The sequence below is a fragment of the Theropithecus gelada genome, chromosome 12 (assembly GCF_003255815.1).
Source record: "Theropithecus gelada isolate Dixy chromosome 12, Tgel_1.0, whole genome shotgun sequence".
Lineage (NCBI taxonomy): Eukaryota > Metazoa > Chordata > Mammalia > Primates > Cercopithecidae > Theropithecus > Theropithecus gelada.
In genome coordinates, this window is record NC_037680.1 from 52,304,843 (window position 1) to 52,326,962 (window position 22,120).

The 22,120-nt window shown below is 33.7% G+C and overlaps 1 protein-coding gene across 5 annotated transcripts in view; it reads right to left on the bottom strand.

Moving 5' to 3' along the window:
- Positions 1 to 5,275: 5,275 nt before the first annotated feature.
- Positions 5,276 to 22,120, bottom strand: part of LNPK (lunapark, ER junction formation factor) — an 80,093-nt gene continuing 63,248 nt past the window's right edge. For 2 of the 5 annotated variants that reach the window (XM_025405219.1, XM_025405216.1), the window contains exons 10-13: positions 17,163 to 17,268; positions 15,910 to 15,980; positions 14,941 to 15,111; positions 5,276 to 7,712 (exon numbers count right to left, since the gene is read on the bottom strand). In XM_025405219.1, coding sequence (XP_025261004.1) covers positions 7,480 to 7,712; positions 14,941 to 15,111; positions 15,910 to 15,980; positions 17,163 to 17,268 — 581 coding nt within the window. In that variant the 3' untranslated portion in view covers positions 5,276 to 7,479. Of the gene's footprint in view, positions 7,713 to 14,940; positions 15,112 to 15,909; positions 15,981 to 17,162; positions 17,269 to 18,575; positions 18,590 to 18,642; positions 18,722 to 22,120 lie in introns of all 5 variants that reach the window. The other 3 variants (XM_025405218.1, XM_025405220.1, XM_025405217.1) reach the window with 2 other exon arrangements.

Below are 22,120 nucleotides of genomic sequence, written 5' to 3' on the forward strand. Positions count from 1 at the left end.
AATGTTGAACCAGCCTTGCATCCCAGGGATGAAGCCCACTTGATCATGGTGGATAAGCTTTTTGATGTGCTGCTGAATCCGGTTTGCCAGTATTTTATTGAGGATTTTTGCATCAATGTTCATCAGGGATATTGGAATATTTTTAAAGATGTGTGTCTTAGAAAGCTCCAAGAGCATTGTGGACAATGGTTCAAAAAAAAGACAGAGGAACCAACTGGAGTTTGCCTAAATTGTGAAGAACAAGTTATCTGGCCCTTTCCGTACTCAATAGTTCAAACAATTAAGATTTGCAAAATTCCCCACACTACAAAATCTGCACTAAGAATATATTTCCCATTCTGTGTGGTCTGTCTGTGCATACTACCTATTCAACAGATACCGTCTTCCGTGTGTTGAACACTGGGAATAAAATGATGAGCAACAACAGATATGGTCCTGCCTTCAAGGAGTTCATAGTTTGATATGGGAGATAACATTAGAAGGAATTTCAAGGAAGGGTGTTGAATAGGGTGTCTGGCAAGTCTCAGGTTAAGACTGCCCTGAAGAAGTAACAATTATCACAAAAATATGGAAAACCAAAAAGAGCATTAATCTATTTTTTACATCTGCCAAAGGAGAGGATTCACAAGTAGTAAAAAGAGTATGGACTTAAAGATCCTGGGTTCAGATTCCATTTGCAATGCCCATAAACTAAATAGTCTTGGGGAATGAATTTAATCTGTTTGACAGGATTCTATCTCCTCACACGGTTGTTGTGAGAACTGTGTGAAAGTACTTAGCATACAGTGCCTGACCAAGAGAAGGTATTCAAACAATGTACATTTAATTTCCCACATTCTTCACCCTTCAAAATATTTATTTTCATGAAAATAAATGATTTTTTCCAGTTGTCCTAAATCAAGTGCCAGGGATCTGGTAAAAGTCTTTGGCAGCTGAAAATCTGGCCTATTCTCACAGAATCCTGGACTAAAAACTTAAAAGTCTAATTTACAAGGGAGATTTTTGAGAACATTTTTCAGTCTTTCCAGAGTACTTCCAACTTCCATTAATTCTGCTGCCAAACAAAAAGGAAAGTATAAATACTTTAAAAAATAGAGAAAAATGCATAAAGCAGAAAATCTAGGTTTTAAAAGGCATCAAATAATATAGAACCATATAACTGGATGGTGTTTCCTTCTCCTAAAGTCCATTAATAGTATGAATTAAACCAGTATGATAGATGCTCTGGAGGACCAAGAATGGAAAATTAAATGGAATCTAAGTTTCATACACAGGCAAACTGATAAAGGGCAACTGGGGCAGGATACCTACTACCCAATAAATTTAGTAATTTTTAGTTATTTAAAATAGCATTAAAGTAGAAAATGTAGATTAGTTTCTGAGGAGGAAAGAAATTAGAATGAGACAAATAATATATGGAATGATACAATTTAATAAGGTTTTCATTCTGTACTCATTTTAATTTTTATTCTTATTTGTATTCTAACAAATGTACTTTTATTTATATATTCATCTGTCTACATTCAGAGCCTGAATATATTTACTTATTGACCAGTAGAATGCATACACTTAAAACTTTAATAATTTTGAAACAAGTCAAATTATATAACTGTAACATACAGATCACCAATTCACAACCATCTCTACCTTAGTTCATCTTTACATAAGTACTTGAATTCCTTTTAATGTCTCTTTAGGAGTTCATAAACTATATCTAGATCTCTGCTATAATTTTCACAATTAATTGAAGTTATACCAGATAGTAACTTAATACAGTATCTTCTCCCAATTTTCTAGAGTAGCTAATCTCCATGACCATTTCAAAACAGCTATTCATAATTCATAAACTATCTTTATTCTTTGGCCCTTCAACTAACTGATTTGTACACACATAATAAATCCAACAGGTAATATTGTAAAGTAATATTGTAAGAAAAAAGTTTTAAGACAATTAAGTAGTTGCTATCCACTGGAAATAAAAGTAGACTTCTAAGGTTTTATTTTTTAAATAAAACTTTATGTAACCTTAAGGTTATATTTTTTAAATAACCTTAAACGCTGACACCAACATTGAGAGGCAGTGTAAAATTCGTGGTTCAATACGAATCATCTTGCATTCTGGCTTGGCTCAGGTGCCTGCTATCCCTATGCCCCTGAGTCGTAGCCCATTTGTGTTGCTAAGGAATACCTGAGGCTGGTAATTTATTGGGGGCGGGGGGGCGGGGGGAAAGAAGTTTATTTGGCTCACAGTTGTGCAGGCTGTACTAGAAGCATGGTGCCAGCCTCTGCTTGGCTTCTGGTGAGGGCCTCAGACCACTCATGGCAGAAAGCAAAGGGGAGATGGTGTGTGCAGAGATCACACAGCAAGAGAGAGGAAGCAAAGAAGAAAGAGAGGGAGGATACCAGGCTCTTTTAAACCATCAGCTTCCAGAGGGGGACAAATAGAGCAAGAACTCATTACTGCAAGGACAACACCAAGACATTCATGAGAGATCCGCTCCATGACCCAAACACCTCCAGCAATGGGGATCAAATTTCAACATGAGATTTGCAGGGGTCAAACAAACCACATATAGCACCATTTCTAAGTCATTTAGGATTTTTAGAAACTCAGCATACTATATTTAATGAAAATCATCATATAATCAGAATATCGCTCCCTTGATGCACACACATCCACATCCAAAGCTATAGCTCTCCTGATACAATTATGTTCTCCATAACAATAGTGACTGTGTGCATCTAATGCATAAAATGAGTTTGTATGAGAAATAGCAACTCTAAAAATAAAAGGCCTAGCTTAACAAGTAGCAAAATTTCCAAACTTGGGTTCCAAGTGGAACGATTCCAATTCAATTAAACAGCTATTTTTATTTAGTGCCCCCAATGTCTATGTGAGTGGGAGCGTATCTCAGGCTGAGGAAAAGCTCAAGAAGGCTGGGAGATGAGAAGACTTTGTATATGCAAAGCACAGAAAACGCTAGTATTGTTACTTTTAAAATGTGTGGTGGGGGAGGTGGCAGTGGCTATAGTTGTGGTGCAGATGCCAGCCATAACTAGGAGCAAAATTACACAGGGCTTTGCAGGCCTTATTAGTAAATTTGGACCTCATTCCAAGAACACTAAAGAGTCATTAAAAGGTCTAAGCAATGGTGTGGCATGATTCATTTTCCGTTTTTTTTGTTTGTTTGTTTTCTGAGATGGAGTTTCACTCCTGTTGCCCAGCCTGGAGTGCAATGGCGCAATCTCTGCTCACTGCAACCTCCGCCTCCTGGGTTCAAGGAATTCTCCTACCTCAGACTCCTGAGTAGCTAGGATTACAGGCATGCACCACCATGCCTGGCTAATTTTGTATTTTTAGTAGAGACGGTGTTTCTCCACGTTGGTCAGGCTGGTCTCAAACTCCTGACCTCAGGTGATCCGCCCACCTCGGCCTCCCAAAGTGCTGGGATTACAGGCTTGAGCCACTGCGCCCGGCCCCTCATTTTCCATTTTTTAAAAACTCAGGCTGCAGCACACAGAACATATAGCAAGTGCACAAGGTGGGAGACAAAGAAACCAGTTAAGAGACAGCTTTGGTGATCTGAAATGATGGAGGCCAAAATTAGAAGGCAGTACAACAGAAATTAAGAGTAAATCCTCTGAAGTCATTTACTTACATTTAAATCCCTGTTTTCCACTTACCAGGTATACAACTTTAAACAAGTTGCTTCCTGCTATGGTTTGAATGCTACAAAAACATGTGTTGAAAACCTATGCTAAACTGTTGCATTGGAAGCTGGAACCTAATGGAGATGTTTAGGTCATGAGGGTGAAGCCCTCATGAATGGATTAATGCTCATTATAAAAGAGCTTGAGGTTGCAACTTCTATCTCTTGCTCATTCTTGCCCTCTCTTACCCTTCTGCCTTCTGGCATGGGATGACAAAGCACAAAGGCCCTCACCAGATGATAGCATCATGCCTTTGGATTTCCCAGCTTCTAGAACTGTGAGTCAAATAAATTTTTCTTCATCATGTTACCCAGTCTGTGGTATTATGTTATAGTAGCTCAAACGGACTTAAATACATATTCTCTCTACAACTCAGCTTTCTCTTCTATATGTCCAAAGATAAAAATCTTCACAGGATTCTTGCCAAAGTACAAATAAAATAATATATATACAGCAGTTAGCATGTTGCCTGGCGCAGAATAAGAATGCAAATGTTTATCATCATTATTAATGCGATGTGAATAGAGAAATGAGAATATAACTAGAAGATGTTTAGGAGACAAAAATTGATAGTTTGAATAAAGGGAAAAGAGATGAGTTTACAGCTTCTGGCTTAGAGAGTAACTATTTGATTAGATGAGAAACATAAATGGTTTGAATGTTCTGAAGGTTTGAAGCAAAGTATAGTATTCATTCTTGAATATATGGATTGTGAGAGACAGGCCAGTAGGCAGGCAAATATATAGCTCTAAAGTAAAGGAAACAGATCAAAGCTGGAGATCTGAGATTCAGAGAGACAGATGGTAAGTCCATTGGTGTTGAGAAGAATGCCTAGAGAAAGGATATGCAGAATGAAGAAATGATGATACTAGGTCAAACTTAAGGAACACCAACACTTAAAGGAGGTTAAGAGCAAGAGGCCAGAGAAATAAAAGAATAGTAGTGTGATATGTGAAAAGCCAAAAGAAAAAAAGCGTCTCAAAGAAAGAGTATTCAACAATGTCAATACTGCCAAGCAGTGAAACAAGAACTGAGAGTTTTCACTGGATTTGGCAACAAAGTATTTATTCACACAATATGCATCAAGCATTGTGCTAGACCCTTGAGATTCAGAGGTGAATAAGAAAAATAAGACCCTTGCACAAACAGACACTATGTTGTGAAAACAGTAAACTAGCAAACAAATCAAATACACATTGTGATAGGGATGGTGAGTAGAGAGTGACATGATAGAGAGTAAAAGGCAGAGGCCAGCTTTAGATGGGGAGTTTGGGAAGGCATCTTTCTGAGGAGGGAAAATTTAAGCTGAAATCTGAGGCAGGAAAGGGCATGGTCAGAGAACTGAAAGGAGTTCCATATGGCCACAGCACAATGATGGAGGGAAGATGGAGAGACAGAAGCTAGACCATGTTTGTAGATCATGCTCAGGACCTAGAAGAGTTTAGATGATGACCCATTGAGCAATTGTAAGCAAGGAAGCTAAGATCACTCTAGCTAATGGTACTTAATAGTTTGGCTTTCCTCATTTATACGTCTTAATAATCAAAATAGGACATTTTACTACTGTTTCAACCATTAACTGTTTATTATTATAATAATGAAAATAAGCTTTTGTGTCTAAAAGGATACTATATGGTTACAAACATGTTACCTATTGCATTAATTTTACTAATCCTCTTTTAACCTTCCTCCATATTTCTTTCAAAGGTATTTGTCATACTATCCGTTTGAGTCTATCAAATTTCTCTGAGGTACTCACTCATTTTCAAGCAATGTATATCAGAATTTGAACGTTTTGTAACAACATGACTAAGCAAGATGTTACTAAACTACATATGGGTAAGTAACATACAAAAAACCTGATGCAATTATTTTTAAAAAGATTATATTCTATAGAGTTTCAATTTCCTATTTCCTTAATCTATGCATTTATACACATACATACAATAAAGAAAAGCTGATGCAAAAAACATTGGCTTGAATCTGAGCAGCTGAATTACATGTTCACATTATTTTTAAATTTCCTTATCTGCAAGAGGAAAAACTTACGGTCCTTGCATATTTTAAAGACGTTAATAAGAACCAACGCCACTATTATCAGGTAGTGTGCTAGGCACATTACATTATTTTTAATTATCCTAATACCTTTCAAAAATAAACATAATTCTTCCCATTTTACAGGTGAAAAAATAATCTCAGTGAGTTTAGGTGACTTGCCCAAGACTACAGACCTGAAATTTAAGCCCAATACAGTAGGCTCAAAAACTCTGGTTACTATACCAAGATGTCCCAGACTGTTAACAGATTGAGTTAAAAAAAAAAAAATTGTCACATATGAGATATTAAATCATAAAAATAGATTTTCAAATGATAAAAATGTTTTGTTCAGTTTTTAATAAACTGTGTGCAACTTAGAAACATTAGCCAGACACACCATTCTTATACAGGTATATTTTTCCCTTCAGCATAACAACTTGATTTCCATTTTTTTTTTAATACTGGAGAAGAGAGATAAAAGGAGGCCATAACAGATAAGCACACTGTATTAAAGGTCCAAGAATTAGCACTGAGATACATTTTTTCCAGTTAATCCTTAATACAAATATTAAATCCAATTAACTACCAGCAACCCACATCCTATTCTCACAAAACTTGTTTCTCAAAGTTAAAAATTACAAATGCCTGGCCTAAGACGTTCCTGAATCAGAAAAACCTAACTTCTGATTAAAACCTCTAAATGTCACTATTTCTCTTAACTAGAAAGGAAACAAGTCTGAATAAAAGTATCATAATTTGCTCTAAGAAGAATCTACAGATTTATTGTATTGTTAGCTATTCCTCCTAAGATTTTTCAGGCAGCCAAGTCACCCACCAAGATACTGTTTGAAGAAGACTAGATATTTAGCAAAATGAAACTGATGCCAGATTATTTTTATTTTCCTTAATAAAATACAAACAAGAGGACAAAATTCACTTATATATCATCATTTTACATGTATAAATAATGTTCGGAATTCAAGTACAGTCAAGTGCAGAAATATTTCCTATATGCTAATGTGTAAATATAAACTAATTATATACATCATGTGCCTTTGGCCCAGTTGTAAAATAAAAGACATCAAAAAGAAACACTGCACTTCACTGTTTCATTGCATTCTCACTGAGAATTCGTACCAGTGCCTATGTAGTTATGGTTCTACCTAACTGTTCCATTGCATTCTTATTGAGAATTCGTACCAGTGCCTATGTAGTAACAATAACAAGTTTCATACCACTTAATGTAAACGCCTAAATAGACATTTCCCCCAGTTGTAAATATCTCAGGAGCTAAAATTCTATCAATTTTTAATAATGAAGTAGTCAAAATCTTAACCAAGTTTCATTCCTTAAAACAAACACAATTAGAGAACTTACTCTTAACCAAAGTTCTTCCTATGTCAAAATGAATATTTACAGGTTATACATACAGAAAACAAGAAGGCAATCATGTTTGTTTACTTTTAGAATGGATAAAAAATATCTAAAACCTGTCTCAATAGCACGGGTCTTTGTACATTCAAAAGGATCTTACTTCACTGATATCACTTGCTTTTAATTTTAATACCCAGTATATATAACTTTGAGATGTTCAAATAGCTAGGCAATCTGAATTCAAATGATACACAAGCATACCCTTAGAGGGGCAAAAAAAGAAAGTGCCACCGAAAAAGCAATAACTGACATCAACAAGACTATAAATATGCAGTTGAAGGCACGTGGAAGCATTTACTACTCTGCCGTCAAAGATTCTCCACTTAGTTCAGGATCAGGAATAGAATCAGCTCCGGGAACTGTGGAGTTGGCTTCAATCACTGAGGCTTCCTCATTCTCAGTCTCTTGTTTCTCCTCTGGTTCCTCTGAGTCAGATGCTTTTTCAGTCCCTTCGTGTGTCTGTTCTGTAGCTGGCATTTTGTCATCTGTCTGCTCTGTACTATTATCAAGAACATCTTGTTCTAAAGATTCTGAAAAGATAAAGATTCAAAACTTTAGGAATACCCGAATGTTAAAACTGCTAAATAAGGCAAGCAAAAAATAAATACACACACACACACACACACACACACTGTACACACACACACACACGCACAGAAACCATACAATTGTCTAACATTATCCTTAAAGTCTTTTAAAATAAGTATATAACTCCCTTTACAGTTAGTATGGTAGAAGAAAAAAAGTAATTCAGAGGAAATAAACCCATAATTATACTTTTTCTAATGTCCCATATTTTCATACAAAATAAGTTACTAAAGACACATCTGAAAGTTGAATGTCCAAAAATCATAGTCCCAACAGAATTATGTGCTATAATACAATAGTCCAGCAAACAATGCAAATGTATTAATGTCCAGATTACATTTCCTGAAGAAACTGTTTCCCTTGTGTCCAGGCAACCCTGTAAGCAATGTGTAAATGTATACTTTGTGGGTGGGTGGGTGTGGGTGGGTGTGGGTGGATGGTGCTTTCCTACACTGATATATATCTCTATTATCCAAAAACCGGGAAGTCAGGTTTCTATCTTTTCCAAAGGCATGGCTAGTCTCTCCTCATCCCTCTGCAAGATAAGTCCTCTGTATTTAACCTCTGGGTCAGAATGTACTATATACCTAGCATGTGAGGGAGAGAAAGAGAAGGGTCTTTTAATCCCATCTCCATAGCAGAAGTAAAGTAAGGGTACTAGTCCCTACTGAAAATGTACTCCTTTTAAACTCTCTTTTTAAGTATTACTTAATTCAAATCCCTTAATAATAATATAACAATTGTATTGAATAAACTGCCTTTAATTCTTTAAAATTTAAAGAACAGGATGGGGGAGGGAATGACTGAAGCAGACAATTATTGGGCTACCCAATTTCTATGTTAAAGATAAAAATTTAGCTTTAAGGTATTTATTTGTTTATGTAAAAAACAGCAATTAACATTTTTGCTAGGAGAAATATGGCTAAACCATATCAGTTCAGGAAAAAAGCAGATATTTCTACTCTTATAGATGATTCCTTAAGATATACTACAAATGTTACTAATTCAAAAACTCTGGAGGGAAGGCCAGCCTTAGCAAAAAGTTCTAATTAAGTTCCTTGTATAATAAAGGTCAGTTTTGCTAAATAAACAGAATTGTTTTGCAAAGAAATTATGTGTTATATGCACACATGTTAATATGGAAGTCTTAGAAATCCATGGTTTTACCATACCAGTTTTAACAAACACAAATTATCTGTAGCTCACATACTCTATGCCAAGACTTTTAAAATACTTAAAAATAATTATTTCTTTAAAGAGATATCTTGGACTCTGGCTTATATAATTAGTTATAACCACCTTCCTCCTTTTGATACGTAGAATAAAGGCCCAAATTCTATAGTTTTACTATATGAAAACTTCCTATGCTCACAAGAAGTAAGGAATGTCCATAAATTAATTTGTGCCAAATTTCATTTTTTAAAATCTTATTTGTATCTTAATATGGAACTTAAAATAGCATTGCTACACACTTGGAATCTTATAAAAATCCAAGTTAGAAAAGCAGTAAGTCACTCGAATTTTGTTATTTCAATGCTCCAGAGCAGAAAGGAAAAGCAGAAAGGGCAAATGAAACTCCAGGCATGTACAAATCATTTCTGCTACAAGGGCAAACAAGTTATCCGTGGAAAACTTCAGGAGTCACCAATCATTTGTAATTCTACCCTCACAGAATGTATCCAAGACAGAATTTTAAGCATCATGGTTTTCCACAACTCTCTAGCCATAGAGCAGTATTTACTTGGCAAGAACTTCACAATTTCTTATAGTTTAGTAAGCCTTCTGAAACAAACCAATAAAGCCACAAGAAATGAAAAAACAAAAAGCTCAGAATCCAGGATGTAACTCACCAATAAACATGTTTAAGTGGAAACAGGCCCACATAGTTTGTCATATTCTATCTGACAGACTGCCTCAATACTGTACTGAAATAGGAGAGGTATCAAAATTCAAGGCTTGTCATATTAAAGTTTTGTGATGTTACTATTTTCAAAAATAGACTTTACTTGTCAAAGCCAATTTAATGTACAAATTCTGGGGCCATAAAGAAGTGGTTAATACAAGGAGGAGAACTACAATACTGAAATTTTTAAATGTCTGCAATACAAGAATTCATAGAAATACCATGTGCTATCATAATCAGAAAACAACAAGATACACAAAGTTTTCCAGTCACTATTGTATTTCAGAGAATATGTGGAAGACTACAAAATTGGTGAAATGTGTGGAAGTTGAAAATAATCAAAGAGCCTATTAATGATTAAGTTTCTTCTCCTGGGTTAATTTGCAGAAAAGCAATTTTTTAACGGCAGTAACACTACAAAAAATTGGTATGTGATATGACACCTACGATGTAGACATCAGGTAGTCTAAATAAGATAGGTAATTGATGTTTGGATGCCAATGCCATTTTGTAAGAAGTCATCAAACAAGATCTAAATAATTAAGTGTAAATGATTAACAGAGAATTACATATAAATTTAATAACCACAGAGCTTTATAAGATTACTTAATGTGTTACAAACATACTTTTTTCATTTTTATGGAAGTTCATCATTTGCCCATTCTAACAAAAACAGCAAATTTCTTCTGTGAATTTGTAGTTTAAAAGAGCTTGGTGGAATAAAATATATTTCAGAAGATGTTAATATTTGGGCATAAAATACTATGAGAGAAACCAGGCTTTGTGTTCACACTAATTAAACAACCCTACTCTTCCCTTTATGGCCCACTCAGATATGAAACAATTACCTGAATGACCTAATTCCATCTGTAAGAAAAATTTTAAACTCAACTCTGGCATCTATAATGCCAAGAAAACAATATACCACAATGTGATAAAACAAAAAATGATCCATGCAATTTCTTTCCCCACTCCTGCCATCAACCCATCGCAACCTCAATGTTCTTGGGAGATTATTATTATTATTATTATTATTATTATTATTTTTACCAAATAGTAACAATTGGCTTCTGGTTGTTTGAACAAAGTCTCAACTCAGCTAGAAAACTGAAACTCATAAAACAGTGTAATTATATAATGAATATCACTGCTTCACCTATAAACTACACACATGCAAAAACATATAAAGAATATCATGTTTACGTTTTTACTCTAGTTCTTGAAAAAATAATTTTTTAAGAAAATTAAATAATAGTCTAGCAAAACAACTTCATATATTTTTGCCTTGCTAACACATCAGTGCCCACTATATATGTAAGCTACAAACTTACCTAAAGGAACTGTGTTAAATTAAAATTGACAACATGTCTTTGAACTCACAAGTTTTAAATAAGGCACTTTTTACAAGATTTTCCTGCCTTAAGGAAAATGGTTAACTTATATTTAAGAAACAAAGGTATAAATTTCACCCCAACTCAACTCAATAACTCAGTAAATAAAATTCAATTAAATTATAACCACTCATAATAGCTAGTATTCATCAACAACCAGAATACCATTTAATTATTTACCACTTCTGAACAAATCAATTAGACAAGTTAAGAGTTTAATTTTTTTTTTTTTTTTTTTTTTTTTTTTTTTTTTTTTTTTTTTTTTTTGAGACAGAGTCTCACTGTGTCGCCCAGGCTAGAGTGCAGTGGCGCAATCTCAGCTCACTGCAACCTCCGCCTCCCGGATTCAGGTGATTCTCCTGCCTCAGCCTCCCATGTAGCTGGGACTACAGGCACGCATCACCACGCCTGGATCATTTTTGTATTTTTCAGTAGAGACAAGGTCTCACAATATTGGCCAAGCTGGTCTCAAACTGACCTCGTGATCCACCCGCCTCGGCCTCCCAAAGTGCTGGGATTACAGGCGTGAGCCACCATGTCTGGCCAAGAGTTTAATTATTAAGCAATGATCTAAAACTAAACTATTAAGTGAAGGTGTTTTAGAAAAGGGAGTGAGAAGGCCAAAAGATCTCTATATCTAAAACAAACATGCAAAAACATACTGCAAGCAAGTTTACATCTTGAGAAGGCTGCACATAAGTATATATAAACAAAGGTATAAAAAGATTATTTAATGGATCTGGTAAATACATGGAATTCAACAAAATTTACATTATCAAATAGTTTAATTTCCTGGAGCATCATAACAAAAATACTAAACTTAGAATTTTCCCTCGTTCAGCGCAACCTAATGGTAACAGTATTTTGCATAAAAGAAAGGGAAGGACTTTTAAAATCGTATTATCAAGTTAAATTTTACCTTATATAAATTTCACTTGCTATTTTTGATAGTATTGATTAGATGCCATGAGTTTTATTATTAGGAAGTTATTTCCAATTGGACAAAAACTATATTCTACTAAAATAATTGCATGATACCTAGACAAACACAACTGGGCAATACAAACACAAATATTAACAGTAACATTTTTTAAACATGCTAGCCAAAAAAATCACTGCATTAGAATACCAACAATGTAGAAACCTAGTACTCTAATGATTATCACATACCATTAAAAGAATGCTTTTTAAAAAAAGGTAAAACTGATAAACCACTGTAATGTAACTTAGCAGAGATTCAAGTGTTACGGTACTATCCACTTAACCATAAAAGAAACTGAGGAGCCTAAAAGCAGTTCATTCCTTGGCATATTTAGTATGCCCTCAAATAAAAAGACAATCTATATCCATAATTTCTTGTATTTCTCTAATAATCTATTAGCAAAGCATCTGGATGTAAAATTCCAGAAAAAAAATACTCTAGGTATTCAGGTGAGAAAATAATGGGAGAAATTTCTTCTAGGTCTCCTCCTTTGTTGAAAACTTTCCAAGATTCTGTATGTTTTTCTAAAGAGTGGTCCAGAAATTTTAACAGCTTTGTGCCTCATCCTAAATGAGAAATCTTCCAAAATCAGAATCCAGGCAAAACTTAACTTCAAAATCCTTACATCACAGATTGAAAAAAATATATTTCTTCTATTAATTCTTGATTGCTCATAAAAATGATTACTGATATTTGTTTAAAGAAAAGTTCGGATGGAAGAAAGTTACCTTTTGGCTCCATCTGTAACTTCAATAACTTCATCTCTACAATTTCTGCTGCTAAGAATGAGCCACTTCAATACTTTTAATAATATAAGAATTAAAGCAGAAAAGTTTTTTTTCAGACCTCAAGTATCTATATCATTTAGAAATCAGAAGTCTAAAACATTGGCTGTTAGCAAAGGGTAGATGATTGAGATGATATGACCTTAATAGTTCAATATAATCATAAGCCACCGGTGTTCAAAACAAATGCAGCTTCATTTGTTCATCAGATATACTTCTAGTTGTTTACTAAAGGAAGCCAGCTGGGAATTGATAACTGTGTGCCACAGTGTTGAGTTAGAAGTCTTGAGAAAAGTTTCAATCTTCTGGAAAGCCAAAGAAAAAGATGCTCATGGTCACTTTGATGAATCCAAAGAGAAGTATGAAAGTTATTATTCTAGAAACTATCTTAACAAAATGGAATTCTTGCTTCAGTTTTTAGCATTATGGAGTTATCAAACTCTGCTTCCAGTTTTGTCTTCATGTAATAACATTACCTTATTGGGGTTGGGTTTGAGCAAGTAAGACTTCTTTCCAGGAATTTCAGACAGAAAATGAGACATCTGGGGTATTGCTCCTCCTAGATTAGATAAGAAGGAAAGGTATAGCTAGGTGTTGTTTGCTAACTATCTTGACTTTAGCAGAAGACAAAAAGCATGGGACTCATTATCAAGATTTTCACTGTGTTGGCTGTTTTTTCTTGTCTTGTCTTTTTTGTTTGTTTTTGTTCCAATAATTAGCTTACAGATATTCACTTTAGCTTCTATAAGCAGGGCTAGTCATGGAAAAGACTTCAATTTTTCCTCTAGGCATCTTCTGTATGCAATCCTTTAATTTTCAGTTCCAAGAGGCTGCAATGGCAAGGCAGATGGTTTGCATGTGACAGCATGCAGGTCAGAGCACAACTTAAGCAAAAGAAAAAAATGGACATTCTGTTTGGAGTTGATGCTGCAGACTTGGAGAAGATGAATGCATTGATTCAGTGTTGGAAGAAACAGGCCTCTATCATAGCTATCTGTATTCAAATTCACTTCCATATTTGTTAGTAAGCCAAAAGCCAAGCCCAATTCAACACACGCATTTTAGGTTCACTCTTCAAAGTTAAAAAAAATATATAGATACTCAAACCCCATACTAAATTTCTGATATCTGAAAATTCACTGCTTCATATAATATTCTCAATTAAAGCAATTTTTACAGTACTCAATGTTTTTATGAAGAAAATATCAAATACATGTAAATGGTAATTCCTAGAAATTAAAATAATTAATCCTGACTGGTAAATAAATGTGAACTAAACTTCTAATATGCATTTTTTCCATATCACACATAGCAACAAAATATTATGGCCTATTTCATAATTTTGGCAATCTTCATAATTCAGAGCTGATTAACAAAGAGCTCCTGGCCAAATATTAACACTGTAGCAAGAAACAGTTGGCAATAGTCTAATCTTCCACCTCATCTTTTCCATTTTTTTTCATGAAACTTCCTCAAGAATTCCTAAAACAGAATTGTAAGATAAATTCCAAAACCCAATAAATTCTGATAAATTCTCTAAAACAAGGTTGATTTTTACATCAAAGGCAATGTTTATCTTCTGAACCTTTATAAATTGTTTCAATGAAATACCAGTCCTATTGATACAGTAATCCAAAAAAAAGGCAAGGATAACTTTATAATTCCAAAGTTTCCTGCTTTCTGGTAATTTCTACCAATTCATGTGGTAGATACAAACCTATTCTATCAACGTTAATCACAAATTTTGTATTTTATCCTTTGAATAGTTGTTTCATAATTTCAATAATCTGTTTCACTCAGATAAATTGAAAAAAATAACCCATGAAAATATTACTAATCAAATCTTCCAACACTTTTTAGAAAAGGTCACTCCATAAACAGTATTTAACTAGCTGATGCTAGATGCTGCTTATCACAATACAATCTGCATGTTAAAAGTAAAACATATCACACTTATCACACAGAAGGCTACAGTAACAGAGCAATAGTTGACATATGCATGCAGCAAAATCTGATAAATTAATCCATCTTTATCTAAAAGCATTATGCTTTTATTATTGCTAAACAACACATGTTATTAAGGGGCAAAACTGTTTAACATATTCATACCTTCAGTAAACTGGTTGTCTGATGAAAGCACACTTCCTGATGGCAAGGGACCAACTGAACTTGAACCTTCCACCATCTGCCTCTTCTCAAAACTAAACTCAGGAAGTCTTGGAGCCTGAGGTCTGGTTTTTCTCGCAGGGTTCAAGAAAAAACAGTAGGCACATCGAAAAGCTGCAGAGAATTTTTTAAAAATAAGCAAAACCACAAACCAAACAAAGTTCAAGGACTAATTAGTTAACTCACTTAAGATTATTTTTGCAGATATTCAAAAGAACCTTTTAAAAGTTACTGTGCATGTTATTTAAATAATAATATGGTAGATGCTCTAAACAGAACTAAAGCATACTTCCCAATTATTAGAATTTTAATTTTTAAAATTAAAGGCAGAAAAGGCATAATAGGTTACATAGCAGGCTAACTATATAATAAGTTACACAGCAGATTGATAGCAGAATAATATTAATGACTTAAAAGAATTTGTGAGATTACATTTCTAGTCACCAGAATCATTAGGTATTTTAAAATCCAGAACCTTGCACATTTACCCATGAAAATGTAGTACATAATCTTTTAGAAGCATTTTCAATTTACCACAGTTTTTAACAGTGGCTACACATGAGAATCATTTGCAGAGCTTTAAAAAATATACTGATGCCTGGACGCCATACTCAGTCCATTAAATGAAACTCTTTGTAAATGGGTCCTGGGTATCATAATTATTTTAAGCTCTTCGGGTGATTGTGATGCACAGTGGGGTTTGAGAACAACTGGCCTAGAGGCTGTACATTACACAGGAAAAAACCTGAATTGTCTTCCCTGCTTTGCTCTATGTACTAAAATAAGGATAATATGCCTAACCCAATGTATACAAAGACAGTATATAAAATAAAATGACACTGCATAGAAAATGGCATAGAATAAAATATTTAAGCGTAAATTATTTAAATCTCATTGCCCAATAATTCTTACCAATGTATTCAAATTCTTCCTTCAAAGCCATGCCATTATGAGAAAAACATTGCTGGCATATAAGTGCATACCTACACCGTAAGGAAAAATGAACAGACCAATTACAAAAGCAGACAAAGCTCATGACAGAGACTAATTTAGCCATCATGACTAATTTATATTTTAACACAGCTAAATATGCCATAACAAATTATATGAGACTTAGTAAACCACAACCAATATTCATTAAACAAAAGTCAAAATTAACCAAAGCCCAAATTTCAAGCATTTAAAAATATAATTTATACATCAAATTTAAAATAAACTAAGCAACAGTTAAATGAATACGTCTTTACTAAGTTAGCAGAAACATATTTGACAACTGAACACTTAAATTTTGGTGTTTTCCAAAGTATAGTGCTGGGGATGAAAGCCTCCAAATCTGTGATAAGGCTGGAAAAGTTGGAACCCTCTTAGAGATTCACAATGAACATTATTAAAACCTGAGAAGTCTTGCAGCAAATAGACATATTTAATTTTGTTTAGTACAACCCAAAGATTAATTTCTATACATGATTCTCATACCTTTCCCAGTTACACTAAACATCTTCCTCATTTTCTATTTATATACTTTCTCAGTTCTCTGTGGATATACTCAACGAATACTTCACTATATCAAATGTCATTCTATTTTGAATAACATACAATTCATTACATAAACATTAAATTCTGATTCCTTTTTCAAAATAATATTAGGAGAGCTGTCAAACATCTACTACCCTATGAATTTTTAAAAAATCTATACTTTGACAATTGCTCTGTACATATCATACGATCTTCCTAGAGTTATTTTAAGAATTGGAAAAGCATTTTGAGAACTGCTAAGTACTAAATACATGCAAATTCCTCTTAACATTAAAAGTACTACTATCACCAAGTCCAGTACTGATACCTATAAAGCTCCATTTCTTAGAACCTATCAGAGTTGCATTATGTTTTTGCTCTTTAAGTTTAAAAGTTTCAATGAAATAATCTAGTTTCTCTAAAAGTTATAGCAGAGTTAATATTTTTTCAAAATGGATTTAACCCAGACTATGTTGTCAAAACTTCTACTGTCAAATAATTGAATATGTACTCTTTTGCAGGGCTATAAAATATTCCATTATGCTATGAAGTCAGAAAATAGGTGCCACAAAACTGTAGAACACCTAGTGTGTGCACACACACACATCCTGTTTTCACTTTCATTTATCTACCACCCCAGTAAATATTACCTGTTTTGTGGACCATCACCAACCAGATATTCAACAATTCTATCCAAAGCACCTCGTTCTCGGGGGAGAATAGGTCTTGCTAAAGGTGGACCTGGAGGATGAAGACCTATTAAATAAATAAATACATACAAAATTTATATACATGAAATATACATAAAGTTTAATTCCATTACCAAGAACTACCCATGCTTGTTAGAACTTTTAAAAGGTTTTAACAAAATAGCAAAATATTAATTCTTATAAATCTCTGAAGAACATTCAAGTTTTCATTAATAATACGGTACTACAAAAATAAATTTAAATATGTGCTATATTAGAACTACCTTTGCTAGTAGATTCTATAGTAGATTCCTACATAACTACTAGCAAATAAAATTATGCTTAGTTCTGTATAAACTGATTTTTTTAAGTGCTCCAACTCTTAAAAGCCTACGTAATAGTAAATCAGGGGACTTCCATTTCAGGCCATAATAGAGTAACAGGAGTCAGATTTAACATCCCACCTAAAACAACTAAAATACTGTGCAAAACATATGAAGTAACAGTTTTAAAGACACTGGATATCAAGCAATGTATGTTATTGTTCCCTGAGAAGAATAAAAACAAAACATGCCCTACAACTGCCCCAGCTTATTGCCTATAGTTTCCACTTGGCAGTGAAAGTAAACCCAGGTGAAGTGTAGCAGGCTCTCATAGTTGAGGAGACAAAGCCAGAATTCTGAGGAGGTCAAGGCATATCGAGTTCACAAGAAAGGGTACCAAGCAGGAGAGAAGGCACAGAGAAACAACAACAAAGATCTGCAGAGGGTCTACTGGAGAATTCAGCAGAGTACTGACTGGTGTATGCACGTGAGAAAACTATCTGAGGATGGAGGAAAAAGACTACTCAAAAAGGTGAAAAGAAACAGCGTTTATACAGGGCCAAGAATATTGCCCATTTCCAATCAGAGTGGACAAACCTCCTAACACACAGGCCATTAGGTAAAGTATTCAGAAGAGTACTGTATAGGAATTTTTAAAACCCAGCATTCAATAAGGTAAAATTCACAATCTCTGGCATCAGATTAAAAATTACTAGACATGCCAATAAGCAGGAAAATATCACCAATAAGAAAAATCAATCAAAATTGACCCAGAAATCATGAAAATGACTGAATTGGTAGACAAATATTAAGACAATTCTTATGACTATATTTCCTATGTTTGAGAATCTAAAGATTCAGTATGCTAAGTAGACATAAAAAAACTTGAAACAAAATTGAACTTCTACAGATAAAAACTACAATGCCTAGTATAAAAAAATCCACAGATTATGTGTACAACAGTTTAGACACTGTACACAAAAAACTTGTGAACTTTAAGACATAGCAATAGAAACCATACAAAATGATACCCAGGTGCAGTGGCTCATGCCTGTAATTCCAGCACTTTGAGAGGTCGAGGTAGACAGATCACTTGAGCTCAGGTGTTCAAGACCAGCCTTTGAGAGGTCGAGGTAGACAGATCACTTGAGCTCAGGTGTTCAAGACCAGTCTGGGCAATATGAGGAAGCCCCATTTCTACAAAAAAAATACAAAAATTAGCTAGGTGTGGTGGCATGCACCTGTAGTCCCAGCTACTCAGGAGGCAGAGGTAGAAGGACTGCTTGAACCCACGAGGTGGAGGCTGCAGTAAGCCATGATCGTACCACTGCACTCCAGCCTGGGTGACAGCAAGACCACAGAACAATCTCAAGCAGCCTAATAAATATATATATATATATAACTGGAGTCCATCAAGAAGAGGAGAGAAATGAAGAAAAAGACAAAACTATTTAAATAATGCATATTTTCCAAATTTGATTAAATCTATAAACCCACAGATGCAAAAATATCAACAAATCCCAAATACAAGAAACATAATTTTGCTCCAACACAGTGCATGAACAAATTGCTTAAAACCAATAATAAAGAGAAAAATCTCGACCGCATACGGTGGTTCATGCCTGTAATCCCAGCACTTTGGGAGGCCGAGGTGGGCAGATCACAAGGTCAAGAGACAGAAACCATCCTGGCCAACATGGTGAAACCCCATCTCTACTAATACAAAAATTAGCTGGGCGTGGTGACACGTGCCTGTAGTCCCAGCTACTCAAGAGGCTGAGGCAGGAGAATTGCTTAAACCTGGGAGGTGGAGGGTGCAGTGGGCTGAGATTGTGCCACTACACTCCAGTCTGGGCAACAGAGCGAGACTCTGTCTCAAAAAAAAAAAAAGAGAGAGAGAGAAAGAGAAAGAAATCTTAAAAACAACCAAAAAAAATACATTCTGTACAGAGAAAAAGATAACAATGACAGCAGACTTCTCATCAGAAAAGACTCAAGTCAGAAAACCTTGAAACAGTATGTGTAAAGTTCTGAAAGAAAAAAAACTGTCAAAAATTCTATATCCAGTATGAACATCTTTTTTAAATGAAGACTTTTTCAGATATACAAAGCTGAAAGAATTCATCACTAGAAGAACAACAATACAAGAAATGTTAAAAAGAAGTCCAGGCAGAAGGAAAGTGATAGCACATGGAAAGCAAGATCTACACAAAGGAATAAAGAATCTAAAACAGTTATCATGTGGGTAAATATATAAGACTTTTTATTATTTAAATCACCTTAAAAGATAACTGACTGCACTCTATTATGCATTATATGTAATCTAGAGATGATTTAAAGTATATGGAAGGTTATGTATAGATTATATGCAAATACCATGCCATTTCTTTTAAGAGATTTGAGCATCCGTGCATTACAGTATCCACTGGGTGATCCTGGGACCAATCGCCCACGAATATATGTTCTTTCAAGTAAATATAAAACATTTACCAATACATGGCATTCTCAGACATAAAACAAGTATCAACACACATAAGAAGATTCAAATAACACAATGTATGCTTTCTAACAATAGAATTAAATTAGAAATCAGCAGCAGATAAACATCTGAAAAATCTCCAAATATTTGGTGACTAAATAACATACATTTGAATAACCCAGGATTCAAAGAAAAAAGGAAAATTAGAAAGTATTTTGAACTGAATGAAAATGGAAAAAAAAATCAAAATTTATGATATGCAGCTAAAGCAATACTGAGAAGAAAATTTATAATATTAAACACCTATATTACAAAAGAAGATAGGACTAAAATCCATAATTTCAGCTTCCATATTAAGAAACTATAAAAGAAGAGCAAATGAAACCCAAAGTACAGAATAAAAGAAATAATAAAGATCAGAGAGGAAATTAATACAATAGAAAATACAAAAATAATAAAGAAAAGCTGGTTCTTTGGAAAGATCAATATAAATGTTAACCTCTAGCCAGACTAATCAGGGAAAAAAAGATACAAACTATTAACATCAGAAATGAGAAAAATAGCATAATTCTGGATTGTAAAAACATTAAAAGAATAATTAGGGAATATTATGAGCAACTTAATGCCAATAAATTCTACAGGTTAGATAAAATGGACAAATTCCTTGAAAGACTACCAAACTACTAAAGTTCACTCAAGAAGATAAAAATAATTATTTGTTAAAATTTTGTTAGGAATTTTTGCATCTATGTTCATGTGTGATATTTGTCATAGTTTTTCTTAAAGAAATTGAATTTTTAGTTTAAAAAAAAAGAAAAAAAACCTTTTTCTCTCAGGAAAAAAACAAAACAAAACAAAACAAAACCGGCCCAGATGCTTCAACTGGTCAAATCTTTAAAATTAAGGAAACATTTAAATTAAGGAAGAAATAATACCAATTCTACACAAATTGTCCAGAAAATTGAATAGGGAATACTTATTCATAATGTTATGAAATGAAACCGACATAACTCTGATACTAAAACCAGAAAAAGATATGACAAGGAAAAAATAAACAAAAAAAACCCACAGACCAATATTCCTAATGAGTACTAATATAAACATTTTTAACAAAATATTAGCAAATCAAAGCCAACAATATGCATATAAGATAATTCATCATGATCAAGTGAGATTTATTCCAGGAAAGCAAGTTAGTTTAACATTTAAAAATCAATGTAATTCACTATATGAACAGGCATTAAAACAAAGAAACAAAGTCCAATAAAAACATCTCAATAGCTGTAGAAACAGCATTTGAAAAAATCCACAATCTATTACTGATTTAAAAGAAAACCTTCAGCTAACTAAGAACAGATGGGCACTTCAAGCTGATAAGGAGTATTTATTAAAACAAAAAACCCTAGAGCTAACATCATGCTAAACTGTGAAAGAGTAATTGCTTTTCCCATAAGATCAACAAAAAGGCAAAGATGTCCACTCCTAGCACGTCTATTAACACTGTACTGAAGGTTATAGCTCATATAATAAGATAAGAAAAATAAATAAAAGAAAACCAGATTGGAAAGGAAGAAGTAGAATTTTCTTTATTCAGACAATGTGGCTATGTAGAAAATACTACATAATCTACAAAAACGTTATACTATCTAGAGCCAATAAATTAGTTTATCAAGGTTATAGGATACAAGAGCAATATACAAAAATCAATTGTATTTCTATATACTAGCAATAACCAATTGGAAATAGTTAATAAAACAATACCATTTACAAATGCATTAAAAATATGAAATAATTAGATGTGAATTTAACCAAAAAATGTGCAAAATCTATACACCAAACAGTACAAAACATTGCTGAAAGAAATTAATGACCTAAATAAGTGAAAAGAAATATACTGTGTTCATGTAATAAATTAGACAATATCATAAGAGACTAATAGTGAGTGGGGAGTGGAGGAATAACACATAAAATTTAGTTAATTTTTATTTTATATAAAAATAATAAAAATAAAGAGTTACACATTCAAACGTTATGAATTGTAACCCTATAACCTCTGAAAACTGAAAGAGAACTATTTGTAGGAGATACTCTGAATTGAAACAACACACAGAAGGCAC